This window comes from Perna viridis, chromosome 5 (genome assembly GCF_037379345.1).
Source record: "Perna viridis isolate PV_CMFRI_1.1 ecotype Kerala chromosome 5, ASM3737934v1, whole genome shotgun sequence".
Taxonomy (NCBI): Eukaryota; Metazoa; Mollusca; class Bivalvia; order Mytilida; family Mytilidae; genus Perna; species Perna viridis.
In genome coordinates, this window is record NC_142449.1 from 25,476,579 (window position 1) to 25,489,470 (window position 12,892).

At 32.5% G+C, this 12,892-nt stretch overlaps 1 protein-coding gene across 2 annotated transcripts; it reads left to right on the forward strand.

Annotated features, from left to right (window-relative positions):
- The first annotated feature begins 247 nt into the window (after window positions 1–247).
- On the forward strand, window positions 248–9,561 carry LOC148616819 (tetraspanin-9-like). Of its 2 annotated transcripts, none has more exons than XM_088583912.1 (7): window positions 248–360; window positions 2,433–2,529; window positions 3,872–4,210; window positions 4,903–5,010; window positions 6,993–7,163; window positions 8,554–8,637; window positions 9,336–9,561. In XM_088583912.1, exons 2-7 carry the CDS (start codon window positions 2,470–2,472, stop codon window positions 9,411–9,413), a joined length of 840 nt encoding a protein of 279 aa, XP_088440038.1. In that variant the 5' UTR covers window positions 248–360; window positions 2,433–2,469; the 3' UTR covers window positions 9,414–9,561. The 2 variants fall into 2 exon arrangements, with proteins under 2 accessions (XP_088440038.1, XP_088440037.1); XM_088583911.1 differs by having other exon boundaries at window positions 265–401.
- The last annotated feature ends 3,331 nt before the right edge of the window (window positions 9,562–12,892 follow it).

Here is a 12,892-nt window from a genome sequence, read left to right on the forward strand (position 1 = left end):
GTTATTTTAGCAGAATCTCAAAATCTCAAAATGAGCTGTATTTAATGCTATGTACCTATATTGAAGTCCCGGAAAATAGGGGATAATGCTTCCAAAACCAAAACTTTCGTGAAAAAAATAGACATGTCAACAATATATATTAAGAAGAATAGTGAAGACGTAGACATATGCACGCGAAGCATCATTAAAATGTCAAAATATATGGACAATTTTATCGTTTTATGTCTTTAAAGTTCTTAAATCACTTTTGTCCAAACAAAAGATTAACGTTCCAGTGTATAAATATAAATAAAGTTGTGTAAAATGACTGGAGCAAACAAAATATCGATATAAGTATATCAGGAAGTTTGTATTTACTAAGTAAGTTTTAAAGTAAAGGATTTTGATATTTCATACCAAAAGTAAGTAATAGTAGTAATTTAATAGAGAAAGTGTCTTCAACAACACAATTACAATTTTATTTCAATCATTTTGTACAAAAACCTTCACCTTTTCAGTATACAATTTGAAATTAAAACAGAACGTGTATCTAAACATGTTGAATTTATAGATTTGGTTAACAAAATCCACATATAAGTATTTAATTGACTGTACGAAATTTCGAAAAAAAAATCATAATATTTTGTCACCCATTTCATGATAAATACATGTACATTGTACCACATTATGGGTATTTTTAAGATGTATTCCACCGGTAACAAGCATTTTGAAGAAGCATTCACGGATAACAAAATGACTGTCTTTTCTTTTTCTTGTTGATGTGAGGTATAAATTCGCTGTGCTATTTTTTATCAATTGATTATCATGATGTTTACTTCCGCTATTTAGCACAATTGAGAAGATTTGAAATTAAAAATTTTGTGACTTGGAAGATTTTTGTTTGTTTTACTGTATAAATATACGTGCTTGAGTGATTCGACCAAATTTGTAATCATAACATTTAAACGATTTAAGAAAAGAATTTAACCTTACGTCTTTCATTCAAGATCTCGAACAATACAGATGACGGTTATTATTGCAAGTTTTATTGGTACGTCTTGTAAAAGTAAAATTGAGTATTGAAAAGGTTAACGTTGATGTGTGTCATTTTTTACTTTTGTTATATTGTATGAATTATTTGAGTTATTTTATGTCTCTTATCCGTGTCTGGTCTTTGTCCCTGGATTACATTCTTTTGATTTCCGCTAGAATCTTGGTCCTACTCACCTCTTCCTATTTCCAGTGGCAATCAAAATTTGTCGACCCCTTTATGCTTGTGCCCATCCTATTTTCATTTTACCATCCATTTCATGTTCAATGTCTGAATATAGCTGAATTATTGCTGCTCGGGCGTTAAACCACAACATTCAATCAATCAATCCATTGATTACTCTTTCAATATTAATTGATTTTCTTTGTGCCCGGAATGGCTTGTTTTCATAAGTTTTATTCCATGTATCTTCTGTATTTTCTTTTGATTACGGTTCGTTTGCTAATTGAGACGGCTAAATTAATGGTAAAATGGACGCCTACTCCTGGACCGAGCGGAGTATTTTATCGCTTGATTGTTCATTTGCTACATGTAATAGAGTCTTCGGGTTTTCATTTAGTGATCACAGATATATGACATCTTATTTTTAAAAAACAAAGATTGTTGTAGAAATGAGGATAATTATATAATTCTTAAATAGTGAGTGGAATATGATACTGAAGACTTATTTTCATTTCCAAGTCTGCGTGAAAATCATAGGTATTGACTTACGAATCATAAATGATCACCTATATCATTCTGAATCTGGACTTGCTTATATGACTGTCATGCTAAACGAAACATCTCACCTTATATTATTTTAGAAAAGTATGTCTACCAGTATAAAAGTAAAATTACAATGAATGCTTTTTTTAATATGTTTGCTTGTTTTTTTTTTTTTTTGTTTTTTGTTTTTTTTTTTTTTTGGGGGGGGGGGTGTGTTTGGTTGGGTTTTTTTTTTTTTTTTTTTTTTGGGGGGGGGGGTTTTGTGTTTGTTTGTTTTTTTATTTATCAAAATGTAAAATACTGCCATGAAATTTGTCTCGTCCGCACATTTCCTTTATACGATATGTAATATTTAAAGATCAGGTTAGTAGACTGACGAGAAAACACCGAACCTTTCAATGAACTTATTCATGATAAATAATTACAAGTATATAAAGTAAATCAGAAATAGCGATCAATGTGGCTATGATTGAGTGAGTTTGCTTTGGTTACGTTCAACCGTCCTTTGTATATACATTCTATTACTTTCGATCGTTAGATATTTCACACACGAACTTCGGGTGGTTTAAATAAATTCTATAAGGAGCAATCTCATATTTCACCTGTTTGACTGTAATATTTCAAATTTACTTCTTTTAGTTGAACGATGAAAAATACTTCAAATTAAAAAGTTTAAATTTTGTGTTGTACGTTTTAGAACTCCATTTCGAAATATAGAGGATACAGGATTAGTGATGGGATGTCTTTTAACTCTGGGTAGAATATTTCTTATTGTTGTCAACATTATATTTCTGGTGAGTACAGATGACAAAATTTGATTAAAATGCGGGCGAATTCTATTATTAACGTTAACAGACTGTTCTACTTAGAATGTCAGGCTGGAGATAAAATACACTTAAGGCGTAAGGAAACAAATAATACCAATCATTTATATTTTTAATGTTGATATGCTGTACACGTGGATCAAAGAGTAACCTCTAAAGAAGCGCACTATATTTTTTAGCCGCCATGTTTTGACGTACACCCGCTCAGGAATATGTAATACAATACTTATACCATATAGGAATATCTCAATCCAAACAATGACTGTATACAAGAAGTACTAAAAACCTTATCTATCGAAATAGGAAGTCAATCCATTACTAAAAGGTTCTACAAAGGAATAAAGCATCAGTGTACTTTGATATATACTGCAAATTTTGAGAAATATGATAAATAAGATCTGACATAATTCGGGTCAAACAAGTCTGACTACTACTGTAATACTAGACTAAGTTATATGTTAATAAGGCTTTCTTCTATAATAAATGACAGATCATTCTTGATTTTTTGTTACCTGATTTTTTTATCAACCCTTGTTTCACTTTTTTTGTACACCAAAACTAAACTTACTCGAATTTAAGCACAATGACAAGAGTGATACAAATGGTAAACGATTCAACAAACATGCATATTTGTTAAATAGCGGATACAAATAACGTGAAATAAAAATACAACCATCTATGTATATTTAAGTATCTGTAAAGTTGTACTAAACAGAATAAAAAGAATACCCTCCTATAGGGCTTAAATGTCTCGTTCCAGTTTAATTTTTCTTATCGGAATTACTGATATTATTTCATTCTTTATCGATATTTTTACATAAAATACTGTTTTGCTTTCATTTCTGAACTCAATACTCTGTAAATGACAAATCTCTATGCATTTGAATGGGAGATAAGGACCCATTTTTTTGAAACCACGGAACACGTATCGACACTTTCAAATCTTATTAAATGACACTTTATTACATTATGAATACACAGCCCGTCCTTCTTTTACTGCGTTAAAATGTATAAAGTCTTATAATTCATCAACACAAAACAAACAAGGACTTACAAAAACTAAAGAAATCGGGCATAATATATAACAGCATAATTGTACCTAAAATAAATAAAAACTATCAACGCATTTTGTCTTTGTTATAACATACGGAACTTAGTGAATTCAAGCCAAATTTATATAAAATCATTTTTATATATATATGATACGTACGTTTGTTTGTTTGTTTGTTTGTTTTTGTTTTTTTTTTGTTTGTTTGTTTGTCTGTTTTTTTTACATTATAATATCTTATACCTGAGATCTTTCTTCTTGTAGTTATTAGGTATAGCACTGTTTGTGGTAGGACTTATTGTAAGATTTGGCGACAGCATTCTCAAAAAATATTATGACAGTGCTATCACAAAACTAGAGGAATCTTTAGCCGGTCTCGGATATTCGGATACAAATATCGACTTCAACTTAAAGGATCTTGTCGGTAATTTGACCATTGCATTGATAGTTAGCGGCTTGGTGTTGATCATAATAACAGGATGTGGATTTTTTGGAGCATTGAAGAAAATTAAATGTTTGCTTATGATATATGCTCTTGTTGTCTTCGTACTATTAGTAGCACAGATTGCTGTAATGGGGCTGTTTTATTGGAAACCAGATACGGTATGTAAAAACAACCTTATGTCAAAACTCACATTGTAGGAACAGATCTCTATCTGCAATTTGTGATCGAACATGTGTATTTGTATAGTCCTATACAGTTGACAGTTCTGTAATTTTCTAAATTAAACTACATAAAATAGGAATAAAAAGATCTTACCTTAGAATCTATATAAACCAATACATTAATTTTATGCATAATAGGGTTTGTAAGTCTCTTTCTAGTTTCAGTTTTACTTCCGGAATTTTAGATGTAGAACGTATTGAAATCCGAAGGCCGGTCTGCATTTTATTGTTCACTTCCGGAAAATGAAAACGCTGTATCACTATGCAAAATCTTCTGTTTCTATGCTTTTCTTCTTTTTATTCAGTAGAACTAGATATTTGTCATTTTTTATCAGTATTTTTTTTCGCAAAAATATTTTTTACTTTTAACACTGAACTCAATGCTATGTTAATGACCAATCTGTATGCATTTGAATGGGAGGTGAGGACCCATACTCATGAAATCACGGAGTCACGTGACGAGACATACGTACCCTATTACAAGTACAAAAGTTCCGTCAATCGACAATGCGAGATGGTAGTTCTGTTGTTGAACGGATAGTACCACAAATTAATGAATAAAGTATCTCAATTGACCACTACGCTGTGCTATGCAAATGTTAGTCTATAAATCAGCTTCTATTTTTTAGATAAAAACACCGATCAAAGATTCACTAAACTCATCAATACAATCAGACTATGCTGGAATAAATGGCACCGATGTTGTTTCCATTGGATGGAATTTTGTGAACCAGCAGGTTTGTGTTAGTTATATTAACCAGCTTAAAACTGATGAAACGCATCCTTTGCAGGTATTAGTAAGTAGCCTATTGTATGCTTACTCGGTTCTTAGAATTGATTAATGAATATCGTAATAGGTAAACAAAACCATGTGCAAGTGTAGAGATGTCTATATAAATCTACAATATCATACTTCTGTAAATCTAACTTATATAAATACTCCATTTGTTTCTAAAAAAGCAACAGTTTTTCTGAAAGGTAATCGTATATTTTATTATGTCAGTTTGGTTTGAACTGAACATTGTTATTAAACGATATTCACCTACTCATTTTTAAGATTAAACATTATAAACCAATAATATATACGGGACTGTTTTCTGAAGTCTCAGAAAAATCATGATACCACTGTACTTCATGCTAAAAATAATTACTAACGTTTGGAAGTACGAATTCGAATTTCAATCGGTATGCAAAAAGTGTATATTAAAATTATATTCGTAATTCGATTAAAATCAGTTTAATTCAAACAGTTGAGAAAGAGTTTGAGAGTAATGATTTGGGGCGCCTTGCCCCGTTAGATTCCACGATGAAAAAACACGTGACATTTCGTTATGGCGAAAGCACAAAATATGTTACAGGAGCCTCATCGTTGTACCTATGCGCACTATTTAAGGCAATGAACAGGACTCGTAATTGTTCAGTTTACGTTTGGCAGATTTCAGTCTTGATTTTAGTCAGTAATACGGTATTGGGGTCATTCGTCTTGGTTTGATAATAATTTCCCTCTCAACTTTATGTACGTTTAGGTAAAGCTAACATGGAGTTAGTACTGATGTTTGAAATATTGTACTTAGATGTGTTTTTCATATCTTGCAAATTCATGCAAAATCGTTATGTTTAAGAAATCAAGGTATTAAGTATACATTACAAAAATAATTTGGTTCCTTTTTTTAACAAAATAATATCGGTTCGAAGTCTTAAAAGAAAGATAGGTGGATTTACAAAGCTGTTTTCTTACACTAAATTTGTTCATTGTTGTCTAACGCACTGATGTGGAAGTATTGTTTTATCTTTGTAATCCCATTCATCTAGTCCATGGATTGGGAGAGTCCACCGTGCACCCCACCCCCACTTATCAACTGCATGGTGATTTTCAGGTACCTTGATACCTCCCATTACCGAATCAATTTGTCGCCAAAGAATATACTCGGATTCTATTTCAGTATAAGCCTATATTTGTACCCCACCGGGTCAAAAACCAAGATTTTTGTAATTCAATTGTTCGAGCTTCCTAGGACAGCATGTGTGGAGAAACTAAATGCATATAGGTATTATCATATAACCCAATATCTCAGCTTTACTATGGAACCAGGAAAATTGCGGTAGTTAACACGTAAGATTTTGGTGTAAAATGAAAAATATGTATCCCTATCCCCACCGAAATAACGCTTAAATTGGAATATTTTTCAATGTCAAAATCCATAGAGTATCAATAGGAAGTAGAAAATACCTTAAAAATGGATTTTTGCCTCAACGAGGTATAAAAAGTAGCTAAAAAATGGGGGGGGGGATTTCTCAGCCCACGTATTAATCAGTCCGTAACAAAATTATCAGACTTTTGATGTTTTGACCAGTTTTACAATTCAGCAATATCCCGAGATGACATATAGTCAGAGCTCATTTAAAGATAATGTCGCTTCTGTGACATTTTCATTTTGTAGCTACGCTAAAGCACATATGTCACAAGAGAGTATTATAATCGACTTTAACTGTGATCAATACATAAATTAAAAGGTTGTAATATCAGAACTAGGAAACATTGCTGTTAGACAAAAGTTGGGTATCATTTTTTTGGCAAATTTAGAAAAAAGTTTGCGGTAACGAAAGTTCGAGTCTGTTCAACAGCAGAAAATTCTTACAAATCAAACAAGTCGATTCCTTTATTCAGAAGACGTTATATATCAGTAGTTCCAATATTACGACCATCATTATATTTCAGTTTAAATGTTGTGGGATTGACAACTACTACGATTTTAGAGAGGCAACACAGTGGGCAATGAAAACGGAATTAGAAACACCACTCAGTTGCTGCGTATCACTTCCATCGAGTAGTACCGATCTGTCTTGTGCCCAAACTACTTTATCTGCTACAAAAAATTACTATACTACGGTGAGTGATAGCATTCAAGCCGGATATGTACATGTACGTAATAAGGGTAACAACGTACGTAATTAGGTAACAGTTCGATCCATAAGTCCAAAACAATTCTGGCAAAATAGGTATTGCATCACCGGTGCAGCTGGTACAGCAATGATTCTTGACTTGATACCACACGAAATGGTGGGTTAATGGGGTGCTTAACCTCACTCTTTCATACCGGCGTGAATATAGCGGTGGTGATAAAAAAAGCATTTGCATGTTATTTTTTCATAACAAGGAAATCAAAAGAATGTAATCCAGGGACAAAGACCAGTAAAGGAAAACAGACAAACACGACAAAGAACATAAAGTAGCTAAACTAATACATGCAAAGTAACAAAAGTATATGAGCAAGTCGGACTCCACTAAAAACTAGGAGCATGGGAACCAGGTGCACCGGTAAGGTAAACGTCCTCTGTTTTTCTAGAAACACCCGCCTAGTTGCTCATAAAAAGTCAAGTCCGGGGTACAGGCAAGAGGAAAAGAAAACTATTACACGTTGAACAAATCAGTTTTCATGGTGCAGATGAATACACCGCAACGATCCACGAGTTCATAATGACGACTATAAAACTTCTGTAGTGATGACTTCAATCTTGTAGCAACATAACCCTGTTCCAGAAGCCTAATTGTAAGAAGTCTAGCGCGATACAAGAAATCTGCGTAATTACGGCAAGCTCTGGCATAAGGTATGAGTTGTGATATAAAAATTCCATACGCTAGTGCTGAAGGGATGTTGCCACAGGTGAAAGGGAAATTGATATCAGAAGCATAAAAATTCATCAATGAGCTTTTCCTATCAATTTAAACACCTTTTCTCCAAATTTTATTCCCATTTTTCCAAAAAGCCTATAAACAGCTTTACATGACCCTCTGCCATCTCAAAAGGAACAATGTGTTAAAATTTCAAAAACATCGGATGAGGTTTTACAGTTTAAGATAAGGTATCGTAAATAAACAAAAGTTAATGGACGCCACCGACGACGATTTTTTTCGGTCGTTTAAAAAGGAAGGCTCGTCACGATGTGAATCAGGGTAAATCTGGAAGGTTGGAAACCACTGCAATTGATGGTTCCGATTTTGTACAAGCATTTCCGATAGAACCCTCCTTAATGCATATGTTTTAAAGAGGATTCATGTCCTCCGCATATAATCGTAATCCTTGATGTAGTATAAAATCTTGAGAATGACAACTTCTGAAGAGCTGAATAGTTCCAAGAAAAAGGCCACAGACATAAAAATGGAGGTTGATGGTAGAAATGTCATCTCGATATTCTTTTATTTACCCATACTCCAAGTATTGCAGGTATAAATAACGAAAAAAAGTAATTTGTCAAAGATTTGGTGTTTTTAATTTCAGGGATGCTTTGATGAAATATGGGATAGAGTAATTGGAAATGTGGCAATCACAGCATCCGTATTAGGATGTTGTCTTCTTATACAGGTACTTTACTTCAGTGTAATTTAGTGACTATATATAATTGTCCTTGCCTTTTGTTATTGAACATGAGTTTCTTTTCTACCGTAGTTCCTTTTTATTTATTGCCTCTAAATATTTCCCAACAAAAGCAATCAAATGACAGCGTAAAATTATAATCCTGTTTCATACTAGTTTAACAAAGCTTGACATTCATGACATTTTTGATACAAATAAGACTTATAAAAAATGCTCAAATTTGTTTACAAAAAAGAGTTTTTGCGAAAATATCGGAATTTATCCCCCACTATTTACTACATAAAATGGATCTTGGAATTAGGACTCCTAATTTTATTAAAACATCTTATATATTTAAAGAAGAAAAAGAAATGTGGAAAAGGAACAAGCGATTGGCCGTTCTAGGACAAAACTACTTAAAAAAAACACCACAGCAACATACAAGATAACAAAATATAAACAAATCGCACACGTACAACAAAAAAAGGGCAAACACCGAAAAAACGAACTATATGAACCACCGAAAGGGTAAGCCGTTCCTGCTTCTAACAAGACATCAACCATGTTTGCATTTCACAAATTCCATCTACAAATGGAATTTGTTGAATGACTTTACTAGGAAAAGATACCCTATTACCGCTATGAGTGTATCTTTTTTAAAAGGATTACTTCCATCTCCTAATTTGCCTCGTTTTCTTCTTTTCCAGATTATATTTTTTCTCACAGCCTTATGCATGTATGCTGATAACGACAAAGCAGGGGGAAAAGTTAGCCCTAAAAGTTAAACTGACGTCCGAGAAATTTTGGAAAGCTTTAATTTGTGATACCAAGTTTCATCAATGCAATATATTCATTACATTTGCCTTAAAACTTAAAACATTAGTCTGCTGGCAGACTGTTGTAAATATATATAAATACATTTAAATATTTGTAGTTTCCATTGTTTTTTTTTTATTTGTTCTTCACAAATCATTTTAAAAAAAACTTATTTACACTAGTGCAGCATTGCAATGACAATTTATAAAGCCTATCTAGCAAAATACCTTATAATCATTGTGTTTCCGTATACCGCTGACAGTCCGTTTACATGTCATACAAGATGTCATAAAAGCTTTTGGGAATTTGGAATAAAGTGTGGTAAATAGTTTGTCATTGTGGCAGAAAGATCTCCGTCATTTCCGATATTTTCTGACCCGAAAAAGGAAACGGTTGTATGTTCGTTTTACCTGTGTCACCGGCAGGGCCATTGGCCGCACTGCTTTGTCTGTCTGTCACGCCTAAGAGTACTTACTTTGCTAACTTTGCATAACCTCTGTTTAAAAAGCATTTTTTGTACACTTTGCTTTGTTTAAAAAATGCACCCTCTATACATTTTTTTCTATATTTGTAGCATGTTGAACCTGTTTGAACATGTGAAGACGTTTAATACAAAAAGGTTTTCAAAATATTATTTGTTTCAACGAAATAGTCCCATTAAGTTTAAATTTGCACACTACCACTACTACATGTATAAACAAATGATTTGAACTTCCTTATTGTGGACCATAAAAAGTCAAGTGACACTACAAGCTTTACTCCCAATTCCAAAAACGAAATCATCTTTTACGAAAACAACACATCAACAGTCTCCTTTAGACGTTAAAGGCTAAAAACCACTAATTCCACTTCCCATAGGCTTCTATGCTAATTTCACAATATTCAATGGCTTCTCTGGACTTTACCTTAACTTTAACCTGCAGATGACTATATATCAGCATGATTCTACATATGTCAGCTCACAATCCTCAGAATGGCATGTGGGGTTAGCAGACTTGCAGTGCAGTACTGGTCACCGGAAGTGTAGGGTCTATAAATAGCATGGGAAATCCCAGTGTTTTCACAAGATAGGGGTATATTTAAAAATCATTATGGAGATTAGGCTTCACATCACAAGAAGCAAACTGCACCTATAAAATGTACAGAAATGTTTTTCCTTTCAGAAACTGTTTAAATTTTTAAAATAAGATGAGAACTTTTTTCACAGCACTATGAGGAACAGGGGTAATTTCTGCGTAGGACTATTTTTGCGTACGTTCCAAATGCTCATTGGTTGAATTGGTGGTCTGTAACCTAAAGAGTCACTTTTTGTCTTAGAAAAAATAAATAACTATACAGGTATCTTCCTACACACATACTGAATGCATTTGCAAAGTTTCAGTGAAATGTGACAAGTACTTTTTTAAATATTTGATTTTTAAATATAGGGTAACCAAGTTGTGCGAGCAAAAAAGTGAAAATATTCTACCATACTGAAATGCATTAAATATTTGCAAAGAACTTTTTCTGACTTTTCAAATAAAAAATATCAATCACAACTTGTTTTTTAACAATATTAATGAAGAAATAGTTTTAAAAGTATTCATTTTCTGAGAAATTGGTCTATTTTTAAAAATTTATTTCTGACATGCCTCCCCCTTTTTCTTGATCACATGTCAAAAATCCTAAATCTTTAAATTTTCACAAAAGGTGATATATTTGGCTTTAAATTTGTAAATACAGTGTTTTCACATTAAAACATGACCAGTAAAGGGCACCTAAAGCAAAAAAAGTGCTCAATAATGGATTTTCCATGTTGCCATAGGGGAATGCTTATATGGCCTTAACCGCAGTAATGAAAGTGAGTTTTTCCTCATTTCTAACCTAATTTTTGCTCAAATCTACACAAAACTTGATTTCAAGTGCTTATTACTACCATATTTAGGTAAATATAGCCCTCAAAGTTTAATATTTGATATTTTTACTAAATTTTCTACACTTTTTACAAGATAGGACATAAAAATCAGCCAAAAAGACCAATTTTCCATAATTTGGACCTATAACTTAAAAAAATGCATATTTTGAAGGATTTTTGTAGTGTATTCCTCTCATGGCAAAGTTAACAAGATCTTCAAGTAGTTTAAAGCTATTTGAAGAAACTTTTCATTTTGCCATGGCTTCAGCTTAAGGCTAAAAACCACTAATTCCACTTCCCATAGGCTTCTATGCTAATTTCACAATATTCAATGGCTTCTCTGGACTTTACCTTAACTTTAACCTGCAGATGACTATATATCAGCATGATTCTACATATGTCAGCTCACAATCCTCAGAATGGCATGTGGGGTTAGCAGACTTGCAGTGCAGTACTGGTCACCGGAAGTGTAGGGTCTATAAATAGCATGGGAAATCCCAGTGTTTTCACAAGATAGGGGTATATTTAAAAATCATTATGGAGATTAGGCTTCACATCACAAGAAGCAAACTGCACCTATAAAATGTACAGAAATGTTTTTCCTTTCAGAAACTGTTTAAATTTTTAAAATAAGATGAGAACTTTTTTCACAGCACTATGAGGAACAGGGGTAATTTCTGCGTAGGACTATTTTTGCGTACGTTCCAAATGCTCATTGGTTGAATTGGTGGTCTGTAACCTAAAGAGTCACTTTTTGTCTTAGAAAAAATAAATAACTATACAGGTATCTTCCTACACACATACTGAATGCATTTGCAAAGTTTCAGTGAAATGTGACAAGTACTTTTTTAAATATTTGATTTTTAAATATAGGGTAACCAAGTTGTGCGAGCAAAAAAGTGAAAATATTCTACCATACTGAAATGCATTAAATATTTGCAAAGAACTTTTTCTGACTTTTCAAATAAAAAATATCAATCACAACTTGTTTTTTAACAATATTAATGAAGAAATAGTTTTAAAAGTATTCATTTTCTGAGAAATTGGTCTATTTTTAAAAATTTATTTCTGACATGCCTCCCCCTTTTTCTTGATCACATGTCAAAAATCCTAAATCTTTAAATTTTCACAAAAGGTGATATATTTGGCTTTAAATTTGTAAATACAGTGTTTTCACATTAAAACATGACCAGTAAAGGGCACCTAAAGCAAAAAAAGTGCTCAATAATGGATTTTCCATGTTGCCATAGGGGAATGCTTATATGGCCTTAACCGCAGTAATGAAAGTGAGTTTTTCCTCATTTCTAACCTAATTTTTGCTCAAATCTACACAAAACTTGATTTCAAGTGCTTATTACTACCATATTTAGGTAAATATAGCCCTCAAAGTTTAATATTTGATATTTTTACTAAATTTTCTACACTTTTTACAAGATAGGACATAAAAATCAGCCAAAAAGACCAATTTTCCATAATTTGGACCTATAACTTAAAAAAATGCATATTTTGAAGGATTTTTGTAGTGTATTCCTCTCATGGCAAAGTTAACAAGAT